The 17,215-nt window shown below is 49.5% G+C and overlaps 1 protein-coding gene across 2 annotated transcripts in view; it reads left to right on the top strand.

The window, feature by feature from the left end:
* Window positions 1–1,769: 1,769 nt before the first annotated feature.
* SEPTIN9 (septin 9) overlaps window positions 1,770–17,215 on the top strand; it is a 512,715-nt gene continuing 497,269 nt past the window's right edge. For both annotated transcript variants that reach the window (XM_051797524.1, XM_051797521.1), the window contains exon 1: window positions 1,770–2,148. In XM_051797524.1, the coding sequence (XP_051653484.1) occupies window positions 2,127–2,148 (22 nt within the window). In that variant the 5' untranslated portion in view covers window positions 1,770–2,126. The remainder of the gene's footprint in view (window positions 2,149–17,215) is intronic.

Genomic DNA, 17,215 nt, shown 5'->3' with positions numbered 1-17,215 from the left:
TACTTTGTATTAAACATTAACCTGCCCTTCTGAGCCAAGCGACTGATTCTCCGGGTAATTCTGAGGCCGGACAGGCAAAGAAAAGGATTCTTTGTCAGAGAGTATTTCAGAAAATATCCCCTCAGCCAGTTTGTCTCATCGTGTTTGTTTGGCCCTGCAGCAGGACGCCTGCTCCACAATTTGCTGTTTGTGTTTGTGCAGTGGAGCTGATCAGATGGCCGTGTCCCAGCCGTGGCTCCAAACACACTGCTCATAACATGCTGCTCACTGGTGGCTCCATGATGATGGCACAGGCACCCTCTGCACATGTAATCACACACAAACACAGAACCAGACATGTGCATGTGTAACTGCACACTGAAATCAGGCACACGAGCTCATATCTCTGTAAGTGACAACAAGGGAAAGCTGCCTTTTGAACTTCTTTAAGGTGTATCCCTGTGATTGCTGAGTATTAAGCAGTATTGCTCATCAGAGAGGTGCAGGCAGGAGCCAAGCACAGGGATCAGTGACTAGGAGTGGGTTCTGCTCCTGACTTTGCCCTTACTTGGTGTGTGAGGTGGGGCAAGTCATTGTGCTATTGTTTCTCCTCCACAAATTGTGACTAATGTGGAAAGAGTAATATACTGTTACTGTGGCCTTAGATGTGTGTTTGATTAAGCAACAAAGCTTTGGTGATTCAAAAGACTTCTTGATGGAAGTTTTCCTAATGACAGAGCTTATGAACATCTCCCCACTGGATAACCCCAGTGCTAAAATTATCTAGCACTGTCATGCAGCAGTGGGTAGAGTTGTTGTTGCTACAAATCTGGAAACGTGTGAGTGTTCCCGAGCTGTTCAGTGCAAAGTCTGGCTGCTTAGCACTGAATTCCTCATTGACTTCAGGCAACTACACAACTTTTGTACTAAAGCCTGAGACACTCAGACAATCCTTTTTTTCAGATCTGTTACAGAGGGGATAATCTGTGGCTGAGCAGTGGTAAGAAGTGCCAATAGCACTGCATCCTCTTAATCCAGCTCATCTAGTGCCTTTCTCTGTTCCCAAGCAATGCCAGGGTTAGGGCTGGGGATGAGAGCACTTTTTTTTTCCTATTGTGGAATAGTCTAAAACCAAGCGGAGAGCTCTTGCTATGGAAGCCATGCCTTTGAGGTGGAATGTTCTCAGGTGAACAGGACTTGTGCTGCACACCTTTGTGTGTAGGTGACCCACCTGAGGGGCTGTGGAAATCTTTGCAGGGAACAGCCTGGTCCTTCCTCCAGCAGTTCAGGCTCCCGCACCTCTTTGTGCTCTCAGAACAAATTAAGACTAGCTATGACTTTCTTCCTGTCTGCGTTTGCAGTGCCACCGGCTGATTGCATTTGCGTAATTAATTGCCCAACCTGTGCCTCGCAGGGGAGCGATCAGAGCGTGTCTGCCCTCCAGGCACATCAGGAATAGCAAAGTGTGAAGCCTCCTCTTCCCCACACCTGGGGAGATGCCCCGGGGAGCTGGTTATGGGGTACGTGGCTCTGCATCCCCGCAGCAGTGAGTAAGGACTCACACGTAGCTCTCCCCGTGGTGTAAGCCTGCACAGGCGTTTTGCTCGGCTTACAGCCTTAACTGAGTCCCGTTCGTGCGGCTTTGGAGAGGAAAGAGGCGCTTCCACGGGTCAGCAGCGCCCTTTGAACCAGAGAGTGGAGAGCAGCGCTGACCTGAGCCGCTCGGGCAGCCAAGGGCTGAGACAAATCCATGGGGTGCGCCGGGACAGAGGCGTGAAATTCCACCCCTTCCCTTTGCTGCACCGGCTAAATACACCTGGATTTCCAGGGCTGGGAGCTGGCAGGGATAAACCCCGGGGAGTATTTGTTTTCCGAGGGGGTAAGGTGCAGCCGCTGCGGAGGCTGAGCCCTGCTCTACCCCTGCCAGTGCCAGGAGAGTTGGAACAGCCCACAACCCACTCGGAAAGGTGTGTGCTAATCCCTGGGAGCGCTGGGGCTGCCCCCCGACCGGAGCCAGGCGCTCGGATGGGGTGGCGGTGTGCGCGTCCCCTCCCCGTCCCTGCCCACAAAAGGATCGTGGCACCCCAGGGACCGCTCAGCCCCGCCGGCCCCGCTCCTGCTCCCATGTCACAGCTCGGAGCGACGGCATGAAGAAATCCTCGTATTCAGGTGAGCCTCTCTCTCTCCTCTCACCTCTCTCCCTTTGTGTCTGTACTGGGGAAAAAAAAAAACAAATAAAACAACCAAAACCAAAAGTACCACTTGCACAAACCCTTCTGCCCCCGAGCGCTCCGTGGAGGATGAGCAGCTGTTTCACTGTGTATAAACAGACCCTCTTGATCGGTGGAAAAGGCTTAAAAAGCAAAGCAAATGCAGGGAGGCGGCTCGTTCCAGGCGGAACCCGGCACTGGTGACACGGAGCTCGTTATCAGGAGGCACCTGTGCCAGCACAGGGAGAGATCCAGTGCCCAGTGGAAGTGTGAAATCGGAGCAGGGCAGTGGTGGTGTGTGTGGCACTGCCTGCACTCAGGGCTGGAGGGGTTTCCAAACGGGATGTAAGAGCTGGGATCCCATAATGGTGGGGGGCTCTCCTCTCCCTTCTCCCCATCCTGGTTTTCCCAGTCTTGCCCTGTGGGGTGAGGACATCGTGCCCTCTGCTCATGTAGGCTCCTTCCCCCCTGGCTAAGAGGAATGAGCAACCATGACTGGGGTCATTCCTCAGAGCACTCTGTGGAATCCTGCTGGTGGCCCCAAGAAGTGGCTGGTGCACAACAGAGTGGACTTGTCTCCTGTTAAAGGTCCCCTGCTCACCCTGTAAAGCTCAGGTGCCTCTGGCAGCTCCTCCAGCTGCAGGACTTTGCTCTCTCTGTGCTCTCTGAGCCAAGTTCTGCCCTGGCTTTGCCCTGGCCACTGTGGGGATGTGGTGTCAGCATGCCAGCCTCCTCCTAATGCCCTCAGCCACGGCTCTGGCTGCTCTATAGGGGTGCTGGTGGCAGTTGCTGTGCTGCCAGTCACTCGAGCCACATCATGGCCAACAGGACTCTGCCTGAACTCATGAGCCACAGGAGCTGGGGGTTTGTCTTGACTCAGAAAATTCCCTCTGTGATGCTGCTGCCTGCTTATTGTTAAAATTAATTAGTAATGTTTCTCTCTTGCACATTTTTTCTTCTCTCATTAGTGTTGCTAAATGGGCTGCCAGGGAGGTTTTATTATGGCTTTTATGCTGGGAACCCAAGAAACCCTGAGCATGATTATTAGCATGTCGTAATGGATTAAACTGGCTATTAATGGTTGTGCATGTGTGTAGGGAAACCTGCTATTTGTTCTGGCCTCCTGAGGGGCACATGGTGGCTGGGGCAGACAGGAGCAGTGCAAGAACAGGTCTGGAGATAACTGGCTGTCATACAAAAAAGCTGTCAGCACTGTGACCTGATATTGTGACTCCTTGCAGATGAGGCCAAGTGGTCCTTTGTTTCTTTGCTTGCTTTGGATGGGCTGTGCTAGAGTGGAGCTGAGGTGCTGCAAAGCCCCTGACAAGTCTCTGGTTGGTGCCCAAATCCTCCTTCACTTGTTACAACTGAGGTTGGCTGACATCTGGCCAGTACCTGTAGTTCAAAGGGACTGTGGTTGTGTTTTGGAAACATTGCTTTGAGATTTCCCTGGGTGTGCAGTGCAGCTTATTACTTAAGTGAAAAGAACAGAAGAATTGCAATGCTCAGAATATGCTACATGGAAGCAACAGAATTAACTGCACTTCTTACAACACCTCACACCTTGCAGGAAACACAGGCAGCTCTGCTTTGCTAAGGCTTCACTTTTGGTGCTGCTGTTCCTGCTGTGCTGGGGCTATTCCTGTCAGTGATTCACAGAGCAGAAGGTGCTGGATGGAGGCCACCTTGGAGAGCTGCCACCTCTGCGTGGGGTGGAGCCAGCCCTCCTTGGCCCATCTCTCTGGGGGGTTCACAGATCAGGGCCCATCGATGGTCACTCGCTTTAGGGAATTTCGCTGGGAATCCCGATTGCTTCTGCAAGACATGAGATGTACAGGGTGCTGCAGGGCCTCCGGGCTTCCTGCTGCCAGAGAAGCTAGCGAGGTGACAAAGTGACTTCTCAGCTGCAAAGGCTCATGCTGACAGCCCCTGACAGGCTGGAAACAAAGTGCCTGCCTCAGAAACTCCTGAAAATTATGACAAAGGGAAAAAAGCATCTTGTAAACAATTTTTGGGGCTTGGGAGCATTTCTCCCTGACCTTGTTTGCCCTTTTCTGGTATATTCTGGATCTGTTTTGTGGACTGAGTCCTGCTGAACCCAGCTGGAGGGTCTTGCTTGACTTCAAAGGGCTGGAGCTCCAGCTCCATCCTCCTCTGTGAGCACAGCCAGGCTGCTGCAGTGCTCTCCTGTTATCAGGCTGTTCCCCACCCCAGGCAAGATTCACTTTCTCTAAAGTACTTCAGGGGAAATCATTACCCATCTGCTGTGACTTCTGAGTACAAGCCAGTGTAGCTGGGGTTGGGATGAAGGGTTTACCTTCGGATGCTTCACCCCTTAGGAGCAGAGAGGCTCAGACCTTTGTGCCGTAGCCCCGGGCACGTGCGGCTCAGCCCGGCAGTGCTTTGTGTTCCTGGAGCTTCTGGCAGCAGCAGGAGGAGGAGGGGAGAGCATGAAACAGGGAATTTTGCACAGTGAGTTAGAAATGAGCAATAACTTCTGTTGAAGCCAGCTTTTACACGTTTGCCTTGGGGATGTCTGTTATTTCAGATGCTGAAGGCGAACTTGTCCTGGAATACTATTTTTTTAAGGATTTTTTTTTTTTTTTTTGGTTCTCATTTTCCATTACTCAAGCCCAATTGCATGGCCAAAGAAGCAATAGACAGGATTTGTGATAAATGACAGGATGATTTATAGGTATTTTCAAGGATGGTGCAAATGGTTTTGGCCAAGGACAGTTACAGGTTTATGTAAGACGTTGGCGTGCACTGAAATAAGGATCACTGGAATTACAGTACCTCCAGAGTTATCCATAGTGGTTACAGATAACTACCTGAACTGCAGACTCCTGATTTATTGCTTAGGTACTTAGGGAGGAATAACTCCTCATATATGAGCTAAAGCTATAGGAAAAACTGCAGGAGTAACAGTGAGAACTGTGATTCCATCATTGCAGGAGGATTTGGGAACAATTTTTTTCCGATATCATGACTCATAAAATGATTCCCTGTAAAACATGGACAATAGAATGTAAGTCAAATTGGAGTTGCTGGTGCTATCTAGAGAATTTGTGTCTGCCTCATCCCTGGAAGTGTTCAAGGCCAGGTTGGATGGGGCTCTGACTAACCTGGTCTAGTGGAAGGTGTCCCTGTCCATGGCAGGGGTTGGAATTAGATGGTCTTTGAGGTCCCTTCCAACCCAAACTATTCTGGGGTTCTGTCTAGTCTAGGAAGCTCTGGGGAAAGAGCCCTGTCCTCTGATGGTTGGTTTGTGGTGTCCCAAGGTCCCCTCCTGTCTCAGACCCTCTGTGTTGCCTTCGAGCCAACACCACGTGGCTCCTGCAGATGCTGAGTACCTGCATCTCTGGTCCAAGGCAGCAGCAGCTACAGGTGTTGGGAGGCAAATGGGGTTGGTATCCCACCAAGGGGCTCCTGTTGTGCCCCAGCACATCCAGTGAGTGAAGAAAAGCAAGTGAGCTCCTGCTGGGGGTGAGCAAGGGCTGATGTGCAGCTGTGACAGCACAGGGACATGCACCACAGCGAGTGAGGTTCATCAAAGCTCAGTGGAGCAGCAGTAGATGGATGTGGCCACCCCTAAATAACCCTCAAGGGCTGTGACTGGACCAGTGCTGTCTGTTGGAGGGGCCTCAGTCCATCTCTGGCTGCAGCTGGTCTGAGATGGGCTGGAACAACTGAGGCTGGATCTTTTTCAGGCTGATAATACAAGAGAGGTCCAGTGTGATTCCCTCAATGACTTTTAACCTCTCTGCCATAAAAGCTTTTGGGTGGGGCAGAGATGACCTGGTGTCTGCAGAGCCCATTGTTTGCTCCTGAACCAGACCTCATCTCTTGTCACTGCACTGGCACTGTCTGTGTCTGAGCTGTGGAAAAATGAACAGAGTTGTTCAGGCTGGGGTTTTTTTTTATTAATTTTTTTATGCAGTTCACTGGCCAAACTGCAGTATCAAGGAAAAAATATTGCTTGGATCCAACAAAAACATTCATTTAATTTTAGATTGTCATTTGGAACAGAAATTCGAAATAGCTTGTTTTGAAATATAAAAAAAATAAAAAAAGCTATTGTTTTTCAGCTCAAACTCTCAGCTAGCTCTTACTCCCCAAAACCTGTATTGCTGGGCCAACAAGATATCACACAAAAGAAAAAAAATTGTAGAGTGAGGATTTGCAATCAGCCCCAAGAAGCTGGATCCTCAGTCTGCAGCTGTTCAAACCTGTTGCTCAAATCCTGAATTCAGTGCAAGCAACACCTCCACTGGCTCAGGAGAATGACCTGTCCTGTGGCCCCACTTCCACCTGTTATCTCTGTGACACAGCCCTGCCTGTGCCTGATGTGCCAAAGCACATCTGTGGTGTCTCTGTTGCAAGTTTTGGCCCCTGTGTACTGAGACCAAAGGACTTTGTGGTTTTGCAGCAACAACCTGGTTTATGACGAGGTGCAGCAGCCCCTGTCACAGCTGGGCAGGGCTCCTACAAACAGACAGTGTAGTAAGGAAAGGCATCAGCCTTTGGGAAGGCTTTTGCAGAAGTGCAGGAGTGACAGGGTTTCCATTTCATCCTGTGTCTTCTCTGCTTGGTAGGAATGAGCTATCACCAGAGTTATAGGTGGAGGAGCAGCCACTGTGTTGGTTACTGAGCTCATGATTGTTCTTATTAGAGGCAACAGTGTCTGTGCTGGGTGGATGTTTTGTTTAAAACCGGCTCCTGTTCTCACCTTGCTCAGAGGATGCCATTTCAGCTCTTTTGCTGCCATCCATCCCTGGTCCTCCCTCTGCCAGGACTCTGAGCTCGAGCGGGGCAGTGAAGCCTGCCCTGAGTTTTTTTTTTCCTTCCCATTGGTGTTAGAGCTGAGCTGAAGCATCAGTAGAATCAGTGTGAGCAAGGGGGGATGTGAAAGGGAAAAAAAGCATGAGGAGAGAGTTTTGGAGCCCAGGAGTAGAGGCAAGAGGAGGGATGGTGGTGCTGGCATTGCCACCCTGGAGTGAGCTGCTCCAGGAACTCCAGTCCCTTGCCTGAGGCCATGGAAGGTTTTTGTGATATGGGTTTGTGTTGGTGTTGTGTTACCCTGTGTTACTGAAATCACAGGAAGGAAAACAAGGACTATGAAATGAAATTGTTTCTTGATAATCCAAGAGCAGCAGGAGGCTGGTGCACAGACAAAGGGCTTTGCATTATTTTCAGGATGCTGAAAGCTCTGCAGGTTGGCTGGGTCAGCTGCCAGGAATGATCTGCATCATTCACATCCACGTGAAAGCTGGTTGATACCAAATGTCCATGGCCCCTCAGAGAAAAGAACAAATAAAATGCTGTTCCTGCACAGCAAACACTTGCTCACTGTTTGGAAAACTGCATCTCCAACTAGTCCATACCTGTCTCTTACATTTTTAACCAGCAAAGAGCAGCAGTGGTGCCTGCTCACATTCACATATTCTGTCAGGTGGGTTTTCTTCCCCAACTCCCTTCATTTATTTATTTTTCTACCACTTACCAATCACACCATGCTATTCCCTGCTCTGTCTCTGCCTGAGTCTCTTCCCCATTGCTGCACACATGGTTGGACAGGACCTTTGATGTTCCCCCTGGCTGCTGTCTCAGGATTGTTCTACCTACACCCTTTGTCCACACTCTGGACAAAGGTACCCACTCTTGGGGCATCTCTGAATGTTGCTACAGCTCAGAGTGTGGACAAAGGGTATAGGTAGAAGCAGGCGTGTCCTTCCCACCCCACATCTCTGAATTTCTTGATGATTGGTGTGTGATGGGGGGCAGAGACAATGGCTACATGAGCAAGGCAGTGTCACAGACTGAGCTCCCAAACCAACACTGTGGCCAAGAGGCAGCATCACCCAGGTCTGCACTGTGTGGTTAATGCATAAAAACCTTTAACAATTCTTCTGATTGCTTTTAAAATGGAAAAAGTTGCATTCTTTAGAAAATTAGATTTCTAATGTGCCTGTCCTCTCTTGTGATAGTAAAGCCTGTAATTTTCTTGAGTGCTGTACGTTGTTGGAGTCTCTGTTGGATGAAAGCACCTTGATCCTCAGACAGACTGTTCTCAGCTGCCTTCAGGGCCTCACAGTCTGTTTCTGTGTCATAGCAGACATCGAGAGTTGTTGATGGCTGTTGGCATCAGTCCTGGCAAACTTACCTCAGTGCTTCCTTGCTGCAAAAACTGAGGTGGGACCGTGAGAAGTCCAATCAAAAGACACAATTGTTTTATTTCACTCACTTGCTGACAGAATGTATTGCTATAAATGTAAATGCAATCTGCCATCACATGTTTCTGATGGCTTGTGGTGATTGATGGATCCTTGCTATGAAAAAAAACCCTCCTATAACAGCGTCGTGCTGTGCTGGGGTGGCCAGATCAGCGAGATGAGTTTGGTTGGGTGTTCTGCTATTGCCAGGCTTGGTGGTGTGTGTGGGCAGTGGTAGAGCTTTGTTCCAGGTAGAAAAACATCGCAACATCTGCTAGAAAATAGTTTGGAGAAGCAAGGAAATCCAGCCTGTGGAGAAAAACAAATAAGAAACCGCAACACATGCAGACATGTGGAACATAATGAAAAGCCCTGTGGGGGTGCAATGGGGTGATGATCTGCTTCTCCAGAACACCCAGCATCTTCCCATGCCCACCTGGGGTGAGCAAGGAGAGGTGGTGGCACGTGGAATGGGGAGATGCTGCAGGGAATAACTCCCTGCCCACTGCTGCAGGGGCATCCCTCCCCAGAGCAACACTGGTGCTGGGGCCAACCTGTACCTCTTAGACAAGGGGTGTCTTGAGTTTTGCAGCATAAGGTGTGATCCAAATCCAGGGAAACGTCTGTGGAAGAGGAGAGGGCTTTGTATTGCAGCAATTTGTGAAGATTCAACCTGTCAGGGAGCTTACAAAAGGCAAGCAGAGGTTTCCTGCAGGAGAGGGTAAGACTTGCCTGTCCCTCAGGGTGATGCCAGCTGGCCATGCCAGTGTGCTTAACACCACACCAGGGAGTTCCCCTTCCTGCCTGGTCCTGGTATCCTCAGAAAAAGTAGCTGTGCTTGTGAAGCCCTCTCTCCCTGTGGAAACTGCAGTGCTGCAAGCAGTGGTGTGGTGGGAGAGGTGGAACAGTCACTGGTGAGTCAGCCTGTTCCCACAGTGGCCTGCAGTGACTTACTGGTGACAAGGACAGCTCAAGGCACCCTTTAAAGGGTTTGTGTTTGAGAGGGGGATTCGTGGCTGCCTGGGAATCTGCTTCCTGCTGTGTCACTCATTGCTCAGGTGAGCCTCTCACAGGGCTCAGAGGGATTCAGATATCCCTAGAGCAGATGCCAGCATCCATGTGGGATGGTACCAGAGCCTGGAAAAGGAAATTTTTTTGTCCATGGTTGTGACATTTGTGAGAACAGCTGACTGTGCTGGGCAGGAAGGGGCTGGTTGGGAAGTTCTTGCCTGAGCTTCAACATTGATCATTGCACTGCAGCAATCTGAAGCACATTATAAGTTGTTACTTCCATGACCCAAACTTTTAATTTCAAGTTCAATTCTGACACCCAGGGCACGTAACTGTTCCCTCCATTTACCCCAAACACTGTGCTGCCTTCAATGCTCCTGGGTCAAGCAGATGGAAGTTAAACTGGAGGGATGACTGCAAGCTGGAACTAGCAGCAAAAGGGTTTCTTTTTTTTCTTTTTCTTTCCTTTGTCCATGCCAGATGAGTATTATTTACAGGAAACACTTTGTACAGCTTTGAGATTTGTTTAGAGAAGGAGTGTAGGGGAGGAGACAGCTAAAGGCAGAATGGAAATTAAAAAGGTCACGGTAATGCTCAAGAAAATCCATAATTTCCTGGTGTGGGAGTATTGCTATTCTGGGGACTGAGGGAATAATGGAGCTTGGGCTCCAGCTCCCGGGGGAGAGAGTGCTTGCTGAGGGATAGAATGGTTCCCTTTGGGAAGGGAAGAGCTTGGCACTCAGCAGCCCCCCCTGAGGCCTCATGGGGCTGAGCCCAAAGCAGCTGCTGGGGACACAGAGGGTCCCTGACACTCGTTGTTCCCTCAGCTCATCCACAGTCACGTCCCATCCTCGCAGGCTGTGCTGGTGATGCCAGGGAATCTCTGAGCACACGTGCCTGGGGAGGGAGCTGGTCCTGATCCCCCCGGGTGCATGTTTGCTTTGTTTTGATGTAATCCAGGGAAATGGGGATTGCCTCTAGCTTTGTATAATGGACAGAACAAACAAAGGAGACAAGGACAAGATGCCCTCAGCCATTGCTGGGAGCTGTGGAATGACTCAGGGGCTGAGCTGTAAGTGCCTGGGCACGTACTGTAGAAGTTGCTGAGAAGAATAACAGATCTTGGAGTGTTACAAGTCAGGACAAGGGACTTGCACATGGGAGGTGGCAGGGGGGTTGTTCCACTGAGTTAAGCAGGCTGGAGGCTCTGTTCTGCCTGCAGGAAAGGCACAGTTTGGGCTGCAGAAGAGCAAGTGTCACCCACCACCCCAGTGGGAGCTCCTACGTCTGTGGTGGTGGTGGGGAAATCAGAGACCAGCACACTCCAGATGCTTTGCTCTCCTAATTTTCAATTTCCATCTTCCTTCCGAGATGACTTTCAATTAATTTTTAAACTTAAAAGCAAAATCTAGATAACTTTTAATCAGTAGGAATGAGGAACGTAATTCTTTGCCCGCATAGAATTTAATTTGAAGCACTGAAAGTCAATGATGTTGCCAGTCCAATCCTGAAATGCTGTAATCCTTCTCATCCTTTGCTGTGCTTTAGGGAAGGTTTTCAACCTCTCTGACTTCCTGTGATTTTCAGTGTTCTGGTGATAAAAGGAGTCATGTGTGCTGCATTGCCCTTATCTAAGGTCATTGGTAGAAGCACCTTGAAATCCTTAAATTCAGACCTTCATAATGTGCTCTTGCAGCCTTGTCAAAAAGAAAACAACAACCCACCTTTTTTTTTTTTTCCCCTTTGGCATCTTCTCTTCACGTGTTGGACAGCATGTTTCAATAAATTGGTTATAATATTTAGAAATATGACTTTGAGTTGTGCCCAAGCTGTACCAAAACCACCACACTATGAGTTTTCAAGTGCCTCTTTTTTAATCCTTTTTTTTAAAGCAGGTAAATTATGACTCTCAGAGCTGTTGAGTGTTTACTGAACAGCTCAGACACAGCCTGAAGGACTGACATTACTGCAGCTAATTACCCTTTGACGTTAATTGTCATTCAGCTACATCTGCATCTGTAAATGCTTTCCCAAATTGCTGTTCTGACAAGTGAGATGCCTCAGTTGTCAGTCCCACATCTGAGCACTGAAAGGCTGTTGGTGCTGTGGCTTGTTGGGGATGTCATGGCTTGGGTGGTCCCCCCATCCTGCTTGGCAGCTGGAGCAAGAGGCTGTGAGTTATTTCCCAGAGCGGGGTTTTGTCAGATAAACCTCCCAGCAGTGATGTGGAATAGTCTGCCAGCTGATTCCTGCAGTTAATGTTGGGAGCAATGAGTTAATCTGGGGGAAGGATGAGCTCAGCCCTGGAGAGTTTGATCCATCTGTGGAGGTTTCAGCCCTTCCTCTGTTGCAGAGCTGCTCTGCCCCACATGGTCCTTCATGGACTAGCCGCTCTCCAGGAAATCAGCATCACGTGTCAGTGTTTTAAAATGTACTTCAGGCCTTTTGGACAGTGCACGTGGTAGGGAGAAGGGAGGAGGAGGATGTCTGTGGCTCTGTGGGGTTTTTTTGTGTGTTTGTCTTTCTGAAGTTTTTAGAGATCATCATGGGAAAAGCAAGAGTCCTGTGTTTGAGCTGTGGTGCAGAGGGAATTGTAAAAATATGTTTCATAATATGTGCCTGGATTAATGTTCAGATCTTACCGAGCCTTTCCTGTCATTTGGACCCTGAATATAAGTATGGGAACCCCTGGGAATGGATATGAGCCAGAAGAGCTTCCCATGGCCATGTGCTGGGTGCTTATTATTGCAGGTTTTTGCATTAAACCCTTTCACAGTCTGTGCCTCTTCCTTAGTGGATGATTTTGGTCTGCTGTTGGCAGAGGTTGTAACACAGGAGAAGGGTTGGTGGACACTGGAAACCAGGGAGCTGGAAGGTCAGTACAGGGCATAGTCACACAGCTTCTGGCAAGCCTTAGGAGCAAAACCTGACCTTAGTCCTGAGTAAAAATAAACAATGTCCTCATTCCTAGCCCTGGGGAGGTATTTCTGTGTCCAGAGCCCCTCCATCTGATGGACAGGCTGCTACTGAGAGGCATACAGGGGTGAGAAGTGTTTCCTGCTGCTCAGGTGTACACAGGAGCGTGGGTCAGTGGATGGGAAAACAGGAGCTGTGCTGGCAGAGGTGTCCACAGGGATTGATGAGCTGGGGCTTTGCTCCTCTCTCCTCACCCCCTCCTCTCTGCTGGCTGTGGGCTGCCAGGGCTGCCCAAACAGGCACTGGGGCGGTGGCTTTACCCAGGACTGTTCATGCTCTCCTGCTTTCCACCTGGAGATGACCTTGTTTGAATTTCTAGGAGAGCAGGGAGCTTTCCAGGGTGGGTTTGTTTGCATTTCTCTCCGAGCAAATACCTGGCTGTCACGTGGAGCTGGAGCAGGTGGTGTGTGGCACCCTGGCCCATTCCAAGGTACTCACAGACCCAAGGCAAAATCGTGGCTTATGCACAGAGCCTGCAGGGCCTCGTTAACCCTGCTGGGAGGAGGATGTTGGGGCGTTTCCATGAGGCTGTGCCACTCCTTTGGCACTTGCAGGGCTGCAGGATGGGGTGGGCTGAGGCAGATTTGAGGGAGCAGTGCTGGCTGTGTGTGGGCAGCCTGCCTGGCTGCTTTCAGGTAGCCAGTTTGTCTTGGATGATTATACAGGAGGAAAACATAAGGGGATGGCAGAACTCCGGATAGACAAGCTGGGGAAGTGCAAACAAACCCTTGGACTGGGGCTGCTCTGCCTGGCACCTGGAGGCTCCTCACACTGGGGATCCAGTGCACAGCATTAGGGGTTTGGAAAGGGAACAGCTCTAACAGAGATTGTCCCTTTGGGGTGAGCCTGGTGCTGCTGCCCTCACTAACACAGCCCTGGACTGCCTTCCACACCTCAGTCTGCAGTCAGCTGCATCTCACCTTCTGCAAGCACCTGCCTGGGGTACTCACCACCCTGACCTGTTCCTCTAGTTGATGATGATACAACCTGGCAGTTCAGCCCATGTGGGATATTAGTCTTTTATAGGAGCCTCTTGCAACCACTTACTTGAGTCTGGTGTGTAAATTAAAACCTGCTGGGTCACACTGCATCCTATGTGAGTTTTTTTGTTTGTTGTCCATTTTCAGCATATCAGGATTAATTTGAATTCTAATATTCTGTAAAATTTCATCTGTACTTGGGATCATCTTTATCTTTAAAAACCTCTCTTTCCCATTTCTAATGGTTAATGCATGATGTGTCCTTGGGTCAAAACACAGCTGGGAGGTCAGGCTTTGGATTAAAAACTGCCTTGACATAGTCCCTCAAAACATCCTGGAAGCATCCCAGCCCTGTTGCCTATAGATTATGGGCAAAATAAGACCATAAAGCAAGTAGAGATGTCTGCTTTGGGGGCTTAACAGCCTCCTCTGCTTTTCAAATCATGTCATCATAATCTTTGCAGGATTAAGCACTGTTTCAGCTGCGGGTTTTTTTTAATTTCACTTTCTTATGGAATAGAGTGATGGTGACAGATGCCCAAGAGCCCTGGAGGTCAGTGCTTTGTTTATTCACAAGGAACTTAGGGCATGAGGGGTGACAGTTCCCTCTCCTGTCACTTTGTGTCCCTCACTTATCCCTCTCTGTCACCTTCTCTTGGACCACAAGTCTGCCTGGCAGTGACCTTGCTCTGTGCTTGTATCACCTGGGCAGAGCCTACAAAAGAGGGGTTTGGGGTTCCTCCAGGGGATTTAGTTGGTGGATAAATGTGGCCCTCTCATCTCTCAAAGACATGAATTATTGCCAAGGAAACTGAGTTGCAGAGGAACAAGCTGCTTCCTTGGATTTTGTGGCCAGCCTGGGGCATAATCAGGTGCCATGACTCCTGCCCCTTGTCTGTGCAGATAACCAAAGTGCTTCCTATTCTAGCAGCTGTCTTTCAGACATTGATCTTAAAGCTAAGAGGGAGCTAATATCCTCTATTACAGAGGACTGAGACCTGGAAAAAAACAAGGCAGAATTTAATTTTGCCTGAGTTGAACCATCTAAAAGCATCTCTAAATCAGAGCTGGTCCCTGCAGCCTCTCTCCAGCCAGGGGCTACCAGATGAATCACCCTATTTTCCAGCTCCATCTGGGGATGTGACTCACTGCTGCAGAGCCCATCTCCTGTTGGGTATGGGGGGTAGCTGTGCAGACAGTGGGGTGCTGCCCCAGGGCTTCCAGCTATCTGGAGTGAGGAGTCCAATCCCTTGGAGATCTGGTTATAATCCTAGGTAGTGGGAATCTTTCCTTCAGGCACTAGAGCAGGTGGCTGCCAGCTTGCAGCAGTGAGCAGCAGTGTGGTGAATGCTTGGTGTGCCAGCTGTTCCCAAAAGAAGTGGCAGCAGCATCTCTCCTGCAGATGGGCCTGCTTCCCCTGACCTGCTCAGGACACAGGTGGTTGAGGAGCAGCTGGGTCATGCTGAGGACAGCCACTGTCACAGATCTGGGGTCTCAGAAATGGTAAATACATTTAACCTCTACCAGTGAACATTCTTCTCTGGCTCCAGAACTGTTCACAGAGAGGTGCTTTTGTGGAGAGGAAGAGAGGTGCCAGCAGGAAGCTTGCTGAGACAACACAGAAACGTTTTCTACTCATGATCTCAGCCTCTGGAGATAAGGCTGGAATTTTGACACCCCCCAGAGCATCGTCCCTTGGCCCTGTGTCAGTCCCACAGCCCTGGACACGGCAGGGAGTATCCTGCCTGTGTGCTGCTCCTGCCAAGGATATAAAGGGTTGGGGTAGGTTTGGGCTGGATTGATGTGGCAGTGCCATGGATCCCCTCTGGACAAGAGGTGTTGGAGTCCTCTGACAGCAGAAGGTGCCATTTGTGAAAGCTCAGCTCGTGTAATGAGGGCACCATCAGTGACCTGAGCCCCCACACAGTGAGAAACCTGCCAGGTCTAGCTGGGGCAGGTCACTGTGTGGTTCATTTTGTATGACATGAGGTGCATGTTCATAAGCTTCACCCTGCTGGGAGTCCTCCTTCGTGCCACTGCTTGGCACAGCTCAAGCTCTGGGCAGTGCCAGGGTCAGTGCACGGAGGTTTGGGTTACTCAAAGGCAGCCACTGCCTTTTTTTGTGGGGAGGATTTGCATAGTGGAGACTGAACATCTGTGTCATTGGGGTGAGTGACTGGAGGGAGGGGCTCTGGGTGGGACCCAGAGCTCCACTGCCCAGCTCCGTTACACCGAGCGTGCCATGGGCCCTGTACAAAGCTGCCTTTCAGCCAGACCCACAGAATAGGCTTTGTGTCTCCCTGTGTGAGCCCTCTTTATAGAGAGAAAGGCTTCCTCAGAGGCTGCAGGCACTGCTCCATGACGTGGAATGGTTCTCACCTGTGCCAGGAGTGATTTCACTCTGCCTTTTGCCAGGGCTGAGCTGTTTGGTGGTGCCAGGTGCTTTACTTTTCCCTTGCTTGGCAGCTGGAGAAGCCCATTAGAGGAACAAGTTGCATTGGGTCTGCTTGGTACCTGGAGAAAGGCATGTGTAACCACAGAGTAGCATCAAGAGATGGTTCTTACATCTGGGCTTTATTTAAATGAACCTAATCTTTAATTTTCCTGCTGCCCTGCTGTAGGGCTGACTGTTGCAGAACATGGCTTGGCAGAAATGTAGGTGTTTGGTTTAGAATTATTTTTTCATAGAATCATAAAATATCCTGAGTTGGAAGGGACCCACAGGCACTACTGTAATCCAACTCCTGGCCCTGCACAGGACAGCCCCAAAGATCCCACAATGTGCCTGAAAGCATTGACCAAACACTCCTTGAGCTCTATCAGGCTTGGGGCCGTGACCACTGCCCTGGGGAGCCTGTTCAGTGCCCAAATTCCCTCTGAGGGAATCCCTGATACCCAACCTAACCTCCTCTGACACAGCTTCATGCTGTTGCCTCATGTCTTGCTGCTGGTCACCAGGGAGAAAAAAATCAGTGCCTGCCTTTTATCCCTTACAAAGATTTTAAAAGGATAACCCAATATGACACTGGCACTTAAGTATTGATTCTACATCTTGTTTTTAAATGAACTTAGTGCTTTTGTGCTGGTACCTTGCTCCTCTGATGTGCAGCAGCAGGACACAGCAAATACATTCTAGGGCACAGCATGGGCAATGGGGACTTGTGAGAACCTGGTCCTGCATTAAATGCCTTTAAAGGAGAGAGACTGGGGGAGAGGGGAACACACACAGGAAATTTAAACTTGGAGTTCACTGACCCCTCACAGACAGAACCTTAAGCCACTTGTGTAGCTGTTTTTGGGACCATGGTTGGGTTTTCTGTGGCTGTCTATCTTGGGGATGGAAGAGGGAACTCTGAGGTACAGCAGCTCTTAAGATACAAATGGAGTTATAGTGCAGTTTGTAGAGGCACTTCTGCAAACTCTAGTGTAAGCTGATCTGCAGCATTAGGCACTCCAATATGTCCTCAAATTTGGCTGAATTTCTCCTCTGTTTCAACTTCCCTGCTGCAGCCATTATTAAATATAATTGTAAGATATGAGGAAAAACACCAAAGAATGCTACTAGTTTATGAAACTGGGTTGCCTTAGCTACTTCTGGGGTAGAATTAACAGGAGAAAACCCTCAATTGTGTGAGTGAAGGGCTTCATTGTAGTCTTATACTGTAACTTCCTTTCCCTCCTGTTTAGGGACAGTGGACATTATCTCAGGCATCTATAGATAGTGCCTGAGTCATTCTTTATGGTGCAGCTAAAATGTAAAAACATTAAATAATATATCCCTCCAGCTCCTATAACCAGGGGAAGTGCTTGACACCTCATTTTCCAGGCAGAGCAAGGAATATGTGGA

The sequence above is a fragment of the Manacus candei genome, unplaced genomic scaffold, assembly GCF_025592945.1.
Source record: "Manacus candei isolate 608988 ecotype Guabito, Panama unplaced genomic scaffold, ASM2559294v1 h1tg000047l, whole genome shotgun sequence".
Classification (NCBI taxonomy): Eukaryota; Metazoa; Chordata; class Aves; order Passeriformes; family Pipridae; genus Manacus; species Manacus candei.
This window is presented reverse-complemented; position numbering and strand designations above follow the sequence as displayed.